General features: G+C 38.5%; 2 protein-coding genes across 11 annotated transcripts in view; one reads left to right on the top strand and one right to left on the bottom strand.

Annotated features, from left to right (window-relative positions):
* Positions 1-15,365, top strand: part of ITGB3BP (integrin subunit beta 3 binding protein) — a 92,587-nt gene that overhangs the window by 53,121 nt on the left and 24,101 nt on the right. For 6 of the 9 annotated variants that reach the window (XR_009599440.1, XM_012165554.4, XM_012165693.5 and 3 more), the window contains 2 exons: positions 14,498-14,576; positions 14,952-15,045. Coding sequence is in view for 6 of the 9 variants with exons in the window: in XM_012165554.4 (XP_012020944.2) it covers positions 14,498-14,576; positions 14,952-15,045 (173 nt within the window). In the remaining 3 variants the exon portion in view is untranslated. The remainder of the gene's footprint in view (positions 1-14,497; positions 14,577-14,951; positions 15,046-15,365) is intronic. The other 3 variants (XR_006059760.1, XR_006059759.1, XM_012165778.5) reach the window with 1 other exon arrangement.
* ALG6 (ALG6 alpha-1,3-glucosyltransferase) overlaps positions 6,959-15,365 on the bottom strand; it is an 80,102-nt gene continuing 71,695 nt past the window's right edge. For both annotated transcript variants that reach the window (XM_042249120.2, XM_042249121.2), the window contains 2 exons: positions 11,308-11,504; positions 6,959-8,079 (listed from right to left, as the gene is read on the bottom strand). In XM_042249120.2, the coding sequence (XP_042105054.1) occupies positions 8,061-8,079; positions 11,308-11,504 (216 nt within the window). In that variant the 3' untranslated portion in view covers positions 6,959-8,060. The remainder of the gene's footprint in view (positions 8,080-11,307; positions 11,505-15,365) is intronic.

Here is a 15,365-nt window from a genome sequence, read left to right as displayed (position 1 = left end):
TAGCAATGTTAAATGTCTTTTCATGTGCCTGTTGGCCATCTGTATGTCTTCTTTGGAGAAATGTCTGTGTAGGTCTTCTGCCCAGTTTTTGATTGAGTTGTTTGTTTTTTTGTTAGCGACTTGTATGAGTTGTTTCTATAATTTGGAAATTAAGCTCGTTGGTTCCCTCATTTGCAAATGTTTTCTCCTAGTCTGTAGGTTGTCTTCTCATTTCATTTATGGTTTCCTTTCCAGTGCAAAAATGTATAATTTTAATTATAGCACATTTGTTTATTTTTGCTTTTATTTCTGTTGCTCTAGGAGACAGATCCAAAAAAAATATTGCTGTGATTTATGTCGAAGAGTCCTCTAAGAATTTTATAGTATTGAATCTTATATTTAGGCCTTTAATACATTTTATTTTTGTATATGGTGTTAGATAATGTTCTAGTTTCATTTTTTTACATGTAGCTGTTCAGTTTTCCCAGCACCACTCATTAAAGAGTATATATTTGTCTTCTTTATTGTAGATTAATTGACCATAACTGCATGGGTTTATTTCTTGGCTTTCTATCTTTTTCCATTGATTTATGTGTCTGTTTTTGTTCCAGTACTTTACTGTTTTGATGAGTGTAGCTTTGTAGTATAGTCAGTGTGAAAGTGAAGGTGCTCAGTCGTGTCCAACTCTTTATGACCCCGTGGACTGTAGCCTACCAGGCTTCTCAGTCCGTGGGATTCTCCAGGCAAGCATACTGGAGTGGGGTGCCATTTTCTTCTCCATAGCTTTGTAGTATAGTACTGACTATACATATAGTCAGTATGTATAGTATTAATCAGTGGTAGTCAGGGAGTCTAATTCCTCCAGCTCTATTCTTTCTTAAAATTGCTTTGGCTATTCAGGGTCTTTTGTGTTTCCATACAAATTTTTAAAATTATTTGTTATAGTTCTGCAAAAAATGCTATTGGTAATTTGATACAGATTACATTGAATCTGTAGATTGCCTTGGGTAAGTACAGTCATTTTGACAATATCAATTCTTCCAGTCCAGAAACATAGTATGTCTTTCTGTCTGTTTATGTTGTCTTCAGTTTCTTTGAATTCAGCATCTTATAATTTTTAAAGTAAATCTTTAGGTAGGTTTATTCCTACGTATTTTATTCTTCTTGATATGATGGTAGATGGGATTATTTCTTTAATTTCTCTGTCTTTTGTTGTTAGTACATAGAAATGCAACTGATTTCTGTATTTTAAGTTTGTATCCTGCAGCTTTACCAACTCCTTGATGAGCTCTAGTAGCTTTCTTGGGGTGTCTTTAGGATTTTTTGTATACAGTATCATGTCATCTGCAAACACTGACAGTTTTATTCATTTCCAGTTTGGATTCCTTTTATTTCTTTTTCTTCTCCAATTGCTGTGACTAGAACTTCCAAAACTATGTTGAATAAAAGTGGCAAGGGTGTGTAGTTACTGATCTTACAGGAAATGCTTTCAGCTTTTCACTATTGAGTATGATATTAGCTGTGGATTTGTCATATATAGTCTTTATTATGTTGAGATATGTTCCCTCTGTGCCAACTTTCTAGAGAGTTTTTATCATAAATGGATGTTGAATTTCATCAAAACCTTTTCCTGCATCTATTGAAATAAATGAAATTTATTATTCATTTTGTTAATGTGGTATATCACCTTGATTTGCTGGCACTGAAAAATCTTTGCATCTCTGGGATAAATCCCATTTGATTATGAGGTATGTGTTTTAATGAATTGTTGTATTCAGTTTGCTCATATTTTGTTGAGGATTTTTTCACATACGTTCAACACTGGTATTGGCCTGTCATTTTCTTTTTGTGTGATATCTTTGTCTTGTTTTGGTATCAAGGTCATGATGGCTTCACAGAATGAGTTTGGGAGTGTTCCTTCCTCTGCAGGTTTTTTTATTTTTTATTTATTTATTTATTTATTTATTTATTTTTTTAGTTTTTTATTTTTTAAATTTTAACTTATTCACATGATAGTATACATGTTAGAATGTCCCACTGGATGATTTGGGAGAATGACATTCTAACATGTATACTATCATGTGAATTGAATCGCCAGTCTATGTCTGACGCAGGATGCAGCAGGTGCCTCATGTTTTGGGAATGCAGAAGAACCTGCAGGCTGGTACCAGTTTTTTTAAATAGTTTCAGAAGAACAGGCTTTAAATGTTTGGTAGAATTCACCTGTGAAACCATCCCGTCCTAGACTTTTGGTTTTAGGCAGTTTTTAAATTACTAATTCAATTTCCGTACTTATGATTGGTCTGTTCATATTTTCTATCTCTTTCTGGTTCAGTCATGGGTCTGAATAATTTTTAAACCATTTGAATGAATCTTAGAATGCATTTTCCATACAAATTGTGTTGTAATTTGTGGTTAAGACCTCATTTCAGGCTACAAGTCTATTTTTTTCATAATGTAGGTAATGTACAGTATTAATCAGTGGTAGTCTGGGTAAAAAAAAAAAATATGGAGAATGCCACATAGAGTATAATAGGGACAAAAATAAGAGTTTATCAAAGAGGTCTCCTAGTTTGACATCTATATATATCACCTGTACCTCTTTATCTTTTTATAGCTGCTTTCCCTAGTCATACTCCCCCCAGTCCAAATATTTTTATCTGCTCTATCCCACAAATAGTTTTGTTATAAATTACTACTACTCCTTCCTTTAACCAAACTTCTAGCTTCCTTGGTAAAACCAATTTCAGCTAGATATTAAGATAAAACCATTATTTTTTAACTCACTTAATATATTTTAAAATAGACAATAGATGTACATAATAGAAACTTAAATTGTCCAAAAGGATATATAGAAATCAAGTGGCAAGCAATGATTTTTGAATCACATATATTCTTGTTTCTGCTGCTGCTAAGTGACTTCAGTCGTGTCCAACTCTGTGCGACCCCATAGACAGCAGCCCACCAGGCTCCCCCGTCCCTGGGATTCTCCAGGCAAGAACACTGGAGTGGGTTGTCATTTCCTTCTCCAGTGCATGAAAGTGAAAAGTGAAAGTGAAGCTGCTCAGTCGTGTCTGACCCTTAGTGACCCCATGGACTGCAGCCTACCAGGCTCCTCAGTCCATGGGATTTTCCAGGCAAGAGTACTGGAGTGGGTTGCCATTGCCTTCTCCAGCAAACTACTAGAGATCATCAATGAATTCAGTAAAATTGCTGGATATAAAATTAATACACAGAAAGCTTTCATTTCCATACACTAACAATGAAAGATCCAAAAGAGAAGTTAAAGAAGCAGTTCTGTTTACCATTGCATCAAAAATAATGAAATACCTTGGAATATACCACCTACAGAGACAAAAGACCTATACTCCAAAAACTGTAAGACACTGATGAAAGAAATCAAAGATGACACAAACAGATGGAAATATATACCATATTCTTGAATTGGAAGAACTGATATTGTCAAAATGACTATACCACCCAAGGCAACCTACAGATTCAGTGTGATTCCTATCAAATTACCAATGTATTTTTCACAATTAGAACAAAAAAGTCTTAACAGTTTGTGTGGAGACACAAAAGGTCCAGAATAACCAAAGCAATCTTGAGAAAGGGAGCCTGATGCATCCAGCTCCGTTTTTCTGACTTCAGACTATACTCAAAGCTTCAGTCATCAAAACAGTATGGTACTAAAACAAAAACAGAAATATACATCAATAGAATAGGATAGAAAGCCTAGAAATAAACCCTCACACCTAAGATCAATTAATCTACAACAAAGAAGGCAAGACTATGTAATGAAAGACAGCTCTTCAATAAATGGTGCTATAAAGACTATACAGCAACATGTAAAAAGATGAAATTAGAACATTGTTTAACATCATAAAAATAACTCAAAATGGATTAGAGACTTAAACGTAAAACTAGATACTATAAAACTCTTAGAGGAAAACATAGGCAGAACACTCTGACATAAATTGCAGCAGTATCTTTTTCAAGTTGTCTCCTAGAAGAGTGAAAATAAAAACAAAATAAATAACATGAAACCTAATTAAAATTAAAAGCTTTTTCACAGCAAAGAAAATCATAAACAAAATGGATAGACCATCCAAAAAATGAGCAGATGACCTATATAGACATTTCTCCAAAGAAGACATACAGACTACACAGAGGCACATGAAAATATATCAGTAATTATTAGAGAAATGCAAATCAAAACTACAATGAGATGTCACCTCACACCAGTCAGAATGTTCATTATGAAAAAAAAATCTATACAATAGAAACAATAAATGCTGGAGAGGGTTGGAGAAAAGGGAGCCTCCTTCTTCACAACTGCTAGGAATGTAGATTGGTACAGTCACTATAGAGAACAGCATGGAGGTTCCTTAAAAAACTAAAAGTAGAGCTACCATGTGATCCAGCAGTCCCACTCCTGGGGATATATTCAGAGAAAAACATGGTTTGAAAGGAGGCATGTACCCCAGTGCTCATTGTAGCACTGTTTATGATAGCCAGGACATGGAAGCAACCTAAATATCCATTGACAGATTAATGAATAAAGATGTGGTACATGTACACAATGGAATACTCCTCAGCCATTAAAAATATTGAAATAATGCCACTTGCACCAATATGGATGGACATGGAGATTATCATACTAAGGAAGTCAGAGAAAGACAAATATGGTGTTGTGCGGAAAGTAAAAAAAAAAAATACACAAATGAACTTATTTACAGAAACAGACTCACAAACTTAAGAGAATGTAGTTATGGCTATGAGAGGGGAAATGAGGAAGGGAGGGATAGATTGAACTTTGAGAATATATAGTGTTAGTAGAGTATATAAGGGAGAAATCTGATTATTAGAATTTAATTTCAAAATGGAAGAAGTGGAGATTGGCTTAAATCATTGTTTTGAGCAGTAGTTTGTGGTGGAGAGAATATTCTTTAAGTAAAAGGAGAGTTAAGCAGAGTGAATAAAACAAATAGGTAGGAAATCCAGAATTACACATTAGAAAGACATGTGTGTAGCAGAAGGTTAGGGGACTGGGAAAATTAGCTTTTTTTAAAAAAAAAAAAAAAGTTTTTCCAGCTTAACTGATGTATAACTGAAAAATAAAATATGTATATTTAAAGTGTATAATGTGATATGTATTCATTAAAGTAATTATGACAGTTTGGTTAATTAACACATCTCATGTTGTTACCTTTTTCTCTTGGTGAGAATGTTTAAGATGTACTCTCTTTATCAATTTGAAGTATCACTCACTGTCTCCAGCCAGCACTCTTAGTCGCTCAGTTGTGTCCTACTACTTGTGACCCCATGGACTATAGCCTGCTAGGCTCCTCTGTCCATGGAATTCTCCAGGCAAGAATACTGGAGTGGGTTGCCATTTCCTTCTCTAAGGGATCTTCTCAACCCAGGGGTCGAATCCGAGCCTCCTGCATTACAGGCAGATTCTTTACTATCTGAGCCACCAAAGTATAGAATGTAGTGTTAATAACCATAGCTACCATGGTATGCATGAAATCCCCAGAACTGATTCATCTTACATATGAAGGATTGTACCTTTTGACCAGCATCTCCCTGTTTCCCCCACCCAGCTTTCTCAGTGAGATAACAAACTAATGAACTTTAAAGTCTGTACAGGAGACAGGGATCAAGACGATCCCGATAGGAAAGAAATGCAAAAAAGCAAAATGGCTGTCTGAGGAGGCCTTACAAATAGCTGTGAAAAGAAGAGAGGCGAAAAGCAAAGGAGAAAAGGAAAGATATAAGCATCTGAATACAGAGTTCCAAAGAATAGCAAGGAGAGATAAGAAAGCCTTTTTCAGCGATCAGTGCAAAGAAATAGAGGAAAACAACAGAATGGGAAAGACTAGAGATCTCTTTAAGAAAATTAGAGATACCAAGGGAACATTTCATGCAAAGATGGGCTTGATAAAGGATAGAAATGGTATGGACCTAACAGAAGCAGAAGATATTAAGAAGAGGTGGCAAGAATACACAGAAGAACTGTACAAAAAAGATTTCATGACCCAGATAATCACAATGGTGTGATCACTCACCTAGAGCCAGACATCCTGGAATGTGAAGTCAAGTGGGCCTTAGAAAGCATCACAACAAACAAAGCTAGTGGAGGTGAAGGAATTCCAGTGGAACTGTTTCAAATCCTGAAAGATGATGCTGTGAAAGTGCTGCACTCAATATGCCAACAAATGAGGAAAACTCAGCAGTGGCCACAGGACTGGAAAAGGTAAGTTTTCATTCCAGTCCCAAAGAAAGGCAATGCCAAAGAATGATCAAACTACCGCACAATTGCACTCATCTCGCACGGTAATAAGATAATGCTCAAAATTCTCCAGGCCAGGCTTCAGCAATACGTGAACTGTGAACTTCCAGATGTTCAAGCTGGTTTTAGAAAAGGCACAGGAACAAGAGATCAAATTGCCAACATCCACTGGATCATGGAAAAAGCAAGAGTTCCAGAAAAACATCTGTTTCTGCTTTATTGACTATGCCAAAGCCTTTGACTGTGTGGATCACAACAAACTGTGGAAGACTCTGAAAGAGATGGGAATACAGACCACCTGACCTGCCTCTTGAGAAACCTATATGCAGGCCAGGAAGCAACAGTTAGAACTGGACATGGAACAACAGACTGGTTCCAAATCGGGAAAGGAGTATGTCAAGGATGTATATTGTCACCCTGCTTGTTTAACTTATATGCAGATGACATCATGAGAAATGCTGGGCTGGAAGAAGCACAAGCTGGAATCAAGATTGCCAGGAGAAATATCAATAACCTCAGATATGCAGATGACACCACCCTTATGGCAGAAAGTGAAGAGGAACTAAAAAGCCTCTTGTTGAAAGAGGAGAGTGAAAAAGTTGGCTTAAAGCTCAACATCCAGAAAACGAAGATCATGGCATCTGGTCCCATCACTTCATGGCAAATAGATGGGGAAACAGTGGAAACAGTGTCAGACTTTATTTTGGGGGGCTCCAAAATCACTGCGGATGGTGGTTGCAGCCATGAAATTAAAAGACGCTTACTCCTTGGAAGGAAAGTTATGACCAACATAGATAGCATATTCAAAAGCAGGGATATTACTTTGCCAACAAAGGTCCATCTAGTCAAGGCTATGGTTTCTCCAGTGGTAATGTATGGATGTGAAAGTTGGACTGTGAAGAAAGCTGAGCACCAAAGAATTGATGCTTTTGAACTGTGGTGTTGGAGAAGACTCTTGAGAGTCCCTTGGACTGCAAGGAGATCCAACCTGTCCATCCTAAGGGAGATCAATCCTGGCTGTTCGTTGGAAGGACTGATGCTGAAGCTGAAACTCCAGTACTTTGGCCACCTCACGCGAAGAATTGACTCATTGGAAAAGACCCTGATGCTGGAAGGGATTGGGGGCAGGAGGAGAAGAGGACGACAGAGGATGAGATGGTTGGATGGCATCACCAACTCGATGGACATGAGTTTAGGTAAACTCTGGGAGCTGGTGGACAGGGAGGCCTGGTGTGCTGTGATTCATGGGGTCGCAAAGAGTCGGACACGACTGAGCGACTGAACTGAACTGAAAAAGAACAATAAAATGAAAGATAAGCATATTTCACTTGGATCTAGGAATGAATGTTCACTGGACTAGGTCTTTTATATTTTATCCATTGTTCCATCAAGTACTATCTACCATACTACAGACTCCATGCTAGGTAACTTGGTTTATAGCATACACAAGGTAAATACTGTCCTTGCCTTCGTGGAACTTATAACCTAATGAGGAAGAAAGGTGCCAAACGGAAGTTACAGAAAAGGGTAAATCAGTATCTTTACAGGCCATTATGGCTTTTAGAGGTTTCACATCTTATTCCACTACATCCACATTGCCTGCACAGTCAGTATAGTAGGCACCATGGGTTGCATGCCAGGGAATCTTAAAGAAATGGATGACCTCCCTTCCACATTTGTGATGGCATAGCAGCAGCTCAGTTAATGCTTGCTAATCACCTGTATCATCAATTTTCAGTTCGACTCACCGATTTAAGGATAACTTCTTGTACTTTTAGTTCTTCCCTCAGCATATATTTGAGGACCTTTATGGAGAAAAGGAAAACAACGAAGTTAAATTTGAAGTTAAGAATGGAAAATAATTGAAAGTAGTCAAGATAGGGAAAAAAGCAGAATTGGAGCAGAATGATACTCTTAAAAGTTATGTATCACTTGCTTGAGACTGAAGAAATCACTATGGAAGAAATTTAAAGAATAATTAATGGATACATCTTGCCATGTATTTTATATGAGCAAAGCATCTAATTTCAGTTGTTCTTCAGAATAATAAGACTTTCTCTTTGGGGAAAATGAGAAAACAATTTTACAGTGAGACTTTTCTAGGCATATTGGAAAATACCTCAAAAATCCTGAATTTGGGGCATGTGGCTTTCTCAAGAGAAAAATGGATATTCATAGTGAACATACCATAAGAATCTGCTCTGAGGAAAGGCAGTCTGGCAAAAAATGTCAAAACTTGAACAACTTTCTCTTCTGCCAGACCAACTGGATCATAGTTTCTTTTTAAACACAGAGTACTGCTGATGCTGCTACTAAGTTGCTTCAGTCGTGTCCGACTCTGTGACTCCATAGACAGCAGCCCACCAGGCTCCCCCGTCCCTGGGATTCTCCAGGCAAGAACACTGGAGTGGGTTGTCATTTCCTTCTTCAATGCATGAAAGTGAAAAGTGAAAGTGAAGTCGCTCAGTCGTGTCCGACTCTTCGCGACCCCATGGACCACAGCCTACCAGGCTCCTCTGTCCATGGGATTTTCCAGGCAAGAGTACTGGAGTGGGGTGCCATTGCAGACCCTTTAAAAATACTAGTTGCTAAAAAAAGATGTTGCTGAATTTTTACTCTGCTGAAACAAAAAGATTCATTCAAGGAAGACCGAGATTTCATATTTCTGAAGTTGTACAACAGTGGAATTTGGCCGTAATATAGGATCTGATCAAGTTTTGTAAGGATATCATGAAACAGGCATCAGTCACTGGATATCTGGATGCAGTACCCATCAACATCTGCATAGTTTGCAGTGGTCATTATAAGATGAAGGGTTTGACCCAGTTTAGTCCAGCCAGAGGCAAATCTTTGAAGAAAGGAATAGTGTTTTATAAAATATGATGGCACCCACTGATGACACTTTCATTTACCAACTTGAAATAAGGGGCAACAATAACTTGGAAACCTTTTAACAGAAATGTATTCTGTAGACAGGCATAAAAGACTATTGGTTTTCAAAAACAACTAAATTAGTGAAGGGACATAGAGATAATATTAAAGCAAACAATAATGCTGTCTTAGGATAGCAAAGTATAGTTGAAACCATCTTTTGAAAATATAGAAAATGCTATCCCTGGCAGTAAAAATTCAGCTTCCAGCACATGAGATTAAATATAAATATTGCCATTTTGTCTAGGATGAAGACAGTGGCAACCATTCTTCTCTCAAAAGCTGTCAGCAAGTTGTTTTATCTCCAAAGATTATGACGTCTTGTCCACTGAGTCTGAAGATGTAGAAATGGAGAACACACTTCCTGAATTTCTCAAAATGTAGCAGTTGGATAACAGTTTAAAAGCCATTCCATGAATTTGCTTACCATCGAGATGAGGAAAAGAATTAATTTCACCTAGCGAGAAGTATAATGAGGAGGAGAGGAAAGGAAATTAAAAATGACGAGAGTGATGGAATGTCCACTCCTCCAATTGGTCCTGCAGTGCAGGCAAGTTTAGGCATGTGAAAGATATCTTGATACTTGGGGAACTGATCCTCAGTCCCAAAACTCCAAGGCTGTTGAACAGGTTGCTTAGCTGCTGGATAACTGTCTTAACTTAGGAGAAAGATTCACTAATAGCTTCATTGGGTATGCTTACATGCCGCAACTCTTGGGGGTGTCATTCACTTCTCGCTCTTTCTGAACAGAGCTCTTTGGAGTCATTAGGGATGGCAACACTGCAGGACTCAGCCCTTCCCACACAACTCCCTGGGGGTAGACAGGGGACAGCATCAGTTCCTTAAAGAATGGTAAGACAGTGTGAAGAGGCTCTGCCACTCCAATCCTCCCAGGAAAAGGATGCAAGCAAAGGAGCCCCTAGGACTCCTTCTCATAGCAAAGGAGCTTAATTGCCTCAGCTATGTATTTCTGAGGTACTTAGTGGGCTTAGGAATGATGTAGGGGAAGCTGGAGGTTCCCAGCCTTGAGTGGGAGTCACTGAAGTCCTCTTGCTGCTTCAGGCTTTTGGAGCTTAATTGGAGGAGCCAGAATTCCTTTATGATAGTCTCTCCCATATGGAGGTAGTCTGTCTCATATGGAGGGAGTGTCTCTCATATGGAGGCTATAGTGGTAAGCAGCTGGGACCTCAGACAGACAACTTCTAATTTAAAATGCGTAATAATGAAGGAAATTTTTAAGGAAAAAAATATCACTTGGAGTTCCACTATGTTCACATAATTTTTAGCTTTAGCATATCGCCTTCTTTCCATTCTTTGTTCACATGCTGCTGCTGCTGCTGCTAAGTCGCTTCAGTCGTGTCTGACTCTGTGCGACCCCATAGACGGCAGCCCACCAGGCTCCCCAATCCTTGGGATTCTCCAGGCAAGAACACTGGAGTGGGTTGCCATTTCCTTCTCCAATGCATGAAAGTGAAAAGTGAAAGTGAAGTCGCTCAGTTGTGTCCGACTCTTAGCGACCGCATGGACTGCAGCTTACCAGGCTCCTCCATCCATGGGATTTTCCAGGCAACAGTACTGGAGTGGGTTGCCATTGCCTTCTCTGTTCACATACTTATATGCATATTTTACTTAGTTGAAGAATCCTGTTCATATTCATTGTGTAAGGACATTTAGTGTCACATTTGTCTTATTTTTATAGCACACACACATGTTAATGGATAACACTGATGTCATTTTGAAAAGCATTTAAATAGAATTTCTAGTTTCTCTCATAAAATTGACAGGACAGATTTGTGCTCTCTGAAATAGTAGTCACTAGCCAGCCACACATGGCTAATGAGCTTTTAAAATGTGACTGTTCTGAAATGCGATATGCTATGAATATAAAGTATACACTGAGTTTTGAAAAAAAAGTATAAAATATCTCATGGATAATATTGATTACATGTTGAAATAGTAATACTTCGGTGGGGGGGATGGGCGGGCCAGGGGAGGAGCGCTGCGCCTAGCGGGGCAGTGTGGGAAAGGGGCAGAGAGGACAGCTCTGACTCAGGCAGGCAGAGGGACGGTGGCAGAACTTGTGGGCTATTTGGGAGGCTCACCCTCTGGGAGGAAGGGAAGCGGAGACCGCCGCTGCCGACGAGCGAGGAGACGCCTGGAGGCCGAGGGTCAGGCCGCTGCTACCTCCTCCAGCAGCGGACACCACAGAGATCGCACAGCCGGCAGGCGCACCAGCCACCAACGGCGACCCTTCACGCAGGTGGCAGTGTAGAAACCAAGACAGGAGCTTCCAGAAGTACTTTAAGAAAAATAAGAGTGAACCTCAGTACACAAACACAGGGATCTGAAAAACCACAGTTGAAGAGGGATTTGTTTAGCCCCTGCCAGTGAGGTGTAAGACAAAGTCAGATGCTGTTCTTGAAGAGAATAATATCAAATTGGACATTTACCAGGAGAAAGCAAATTGGGACCTCTGACTTGAAAAGTATAAAGTGAAGACTGAAAGATTGTTTGCTGGAAAGATCCCATGGGTTTGGAGTGGCTTGACAACAGCTCTCAGACACTTAGGAACACATAAATTTGCACTGTGTGGGACTTAGATTCATTATCTGACTCTGTAAACTGGGAAGTAACTAATCATTGCTCAATTTGGCTAAGAAGAATGGGGTCTAATATAAGAAAGGAAAGGAGCAAAGACGAGATTTTATGCCTTTCTGGAATATAGCATTCTCAATATAGAGACATCAGGTGCTTTAAAGATGTGCCCAGGAAGAGCTCTGCTTTGAAAATACTGTATTTTATTTTTGAGGTATAACATGGGACTTCCCAGGTGGCATTAGTTGTAAAGAATCCGCCTGCCAGTGCAGGAGACACAAGGGATGCGGGTTTGATCCAGGGTCAGGAAGATTCCCTGGAGTAGGGAAGATTTCCTGGAGTAGGAAATGGCAGCCTACTCCAGTATTCTTGCCTGGAAGATTCTATGGGCAGAGGAGCCTGGCAGGCTACAGTCCATGGGGCCCCAAAGAGTCACACAACTGAGCAACTGAGTACATACATACAATAAAGTGTGTACAGTGCATTAATCTGAAGTGTATTGCTCTATGAACTTTTATATGTGTCTATGCTCATGGGACTACCACCCAGGTCAAGAATACAACTTTTCCAGTACCCCAAAAGATTTCCTCCTCTTTCTCCTCCTGGTCAGTTTTTATCCTATTTCTAATCTGAAGATAACTACATTATGATTTTGTTTCCACACTGTAGTATTTTTTAAACTCCATCCATTCCTTTTGTTGGTTGTTAAGCTCCATGTAAATAGAGTCATATAGAAGGGACTTGTGTGTGTATGTCTTCTATCACATAACATAATGTCTTTGTGGGGGCTACCCCATTAGCTCAGTGGTAAAAGAAAACCGCCTGCAATGCAGGAGATTCAGGAGATGCAGATTTGACCCGTGGGTTGGGAAGATCCCCTGGAGGAGGGCATGGCAACCCACTCCAGTATTCTTTCCTGGAGAATCCCATGGACAGAGGAGCCTGGCGGGCTACAGTCCAGAGGGTCACAAAGAATCGGACATGACTGAGCGACTGAGCGCACACGCACAGTGTCTTTGTGGTTTATCCGTGTTGCTGTGTTAGTTCATTCTAATCAGTTGTATGGATATATACCACAATTTGTTTATCCATTCTCCTGTTGGATCTTTGGATTGTTTCTACTGTGTGACTAATATGAATAAAGCAGATGTGAATATTCTTAAAAAAAAAAAAAAGAAATGGTAATACTTTGGATATATTGAGTTAAATATATTATGAAAATTATTATTAAATTATTAAAATTAATTTCACCTAATTCTTTTTACTTTCAATGTGGCTATTAGAAAATTTTTTATTATATATATAGCTTGCATTATATTTCTGTTAAACTGCACTGGTATAGATTATCGTATACAAACTGTGAGATCTTAAAATATGAAAAGAAACTAAAGTTGCAGCCATAAGGAAATAGTTAAATCATCTTTGGTATATTTACTAGGTCCAATATTGTGCAGCTTTTAAAAGTACAGACACATGAATGTGGCCAAACATACCTTTCGTTGTCTTCAAATTTAAAAGAGTGCCCTGGTGTATTTGTCACATTGGAATATATTATGCTAAAAAACTTATTTTTTAATTTAAAAAAAATTACTGGGTAACACTGATTCATAGGCTTCAATTCAGTTCAGTCACTCAGTCGTGTCCGACTCTTTTCGATCCCATGAATCGCAGCACGCCAGGCCTCCCTGTCCATCACCAACTCCCGGAGTTCACTCAAACTCATATGTCCATTGAGTCGGTGATACCATCCAGCCATCTCATCCTCTGTCATCCCCTTCTCCTCCTGCCCCCAATCCCTCCTAGCATCAGGGTCTTTTCCAATGACTCAACTTTTCGCATGAGGTGGCCAGAGTATTGGAGTTTCAGCTTTAGCATCAGTCCTTCCAGTGAACACCCAGGACTGATCTCCTTTAGAATGGACTGGTTGGATCTCCTTGCAGTCCAAGGGACTCTCAAGAGTCTTCTCCAACACCACAGTTCAAAAGCATTAATTTTTCAGTGCTTAGCTTCTTCACAGTTCAACTCTCACATCCATACATGACTACTGCAAAAACCATAGCCTTGATTAGATGGACCTTTGTTGGCAAAGGAATGTCTCTGCTTTTGAATATGCTAATCTAGGTTGGTAATAACTTTCCTTCCAAGGAGTAAATGTCTTTTAATTTCATGGTGCAATCACCATCTGCAGTGATTTTGGAGCCCCCCAAAATTAACTCAGCCACTGTTTCCACTGTTTCCCCATCTATTTGCCATGAAGTGATGGGACCAGATGCCATGATCTTAGTTTTCTGGATGTTGAGCTTTAATCCAACTTTTTCACTCTCCTCTTTCACTTTCAACAAGAGGCTTTCTAGTTCCTCTTCACTTTCTGCCTAGTAAATAAGGTGATGGTGGTGTGTTTGTTCTTTCAAAATGGTATGAAGGAGAAAGGACAAGCCAACTATATATCTCTTCTTTCCCATTGCTCAGTGGTGATGAGAAAGTGAAATGCCAAAGAATAGGATGGTTGGTGGAATATATTGTTTGTAAAGGAGTGAAAGCCAAAAGAGGAGCATTTACATCTTTTACCACTTCGAAAAATGCAAAGAAAATGATAAAAACTGAATATAAAATTTTTTTGAAAGAATTAAAGCTTTGAAAATGACTTGCCGTGTTCAACTGCTTGATTTTACTGAATGTTTTTTTTTTCATTCACAGATTAATGATGTTGCTATCTAAAGTTGAAAAATCATCAGAAGAATTCATGGAAATAATGCAAAATTTAAGTAGTATACAGGTTTGCTTTTTTTGGCATATAATTTTTCATACCTGTTACCCCATTAGAAAAAGAATAGGAGAATCCAATCCTGGAAAGAGTTTACAGAAGATATATTCATTTCTTACGTGAACATTAATTAACCATAATATTTTAGTAATACCTGACTTCACATTGAAAAGTAAATTTATCATTATGTTTTGTCTTTGTAGTTAATAGGTTGGTTTTATTCAGATATTTTAGGGCTTTAGTTAACCTACCAGAAAAACTTAAATTTCATTATCACAGAGTTTAAGTTTTTCAGAGAAAGGAAGCAGTGTACTGTATTTTCACTAGAGTTGTCAGTAGTATTATATTTATAGAGAACTTAACTCATTTAAAATGCCTTTCTTTTAGGCTTTGAAGGGCAGTAAAGAGCTTGAAAATCTCATTGGTATCCCCCATACATCATGTGTCTTTAAAAGAGAAATGCAGAAAACAAAAGAACTAAGTAAGAGAAATTTTTGAGTTTTTTTTTTGTCCCCCCACTCCTAATTTATGAGTTTTTAATGAGTTTCTCTCTATTGCTTATTTGTAAACTTAGAACTGAAAACCACATATCTTTTGCTAGGATGTATTGTTTCAGGGATTCTTCTTGAATGTGAGGGAAAGAGTGTTCCTTGGTAACTCGTATTAGGCTTATTTTATGTAGTTCTCATTCTTTACATAATATATAAGGTATTGCATTTTGTACTATTGCCTGGAAAATCCCATGCACAAAGGAGTCTGGTAGGCTACAGTCCATGGGGTCACAAAGAGTCAGACACAATT

The sequence above is a fragment of the Ovis aries genome, chromosome 1 (genome assembly GCF_016772045.2).
Source record: "Ovis aries strain OAR_USU_Benz2616 breed Rambouillet chromosome 1, ARS-UI_Ramb_v3.0, whole genome shotgun sequence".
In the NCBI taxonomy this organism is placed as follows: domain Eukaryota; kingdom Metazoa; phylum Chordata; class Mammalia; order Artiodactyla; family Bovidae; genus Ovis; species Ovis aries.
The sequence above is the reverse complement of the archived record's forward strand: the minus strand, read 5'-3'. Positions and strand labels throughout refer to the sequence as shown.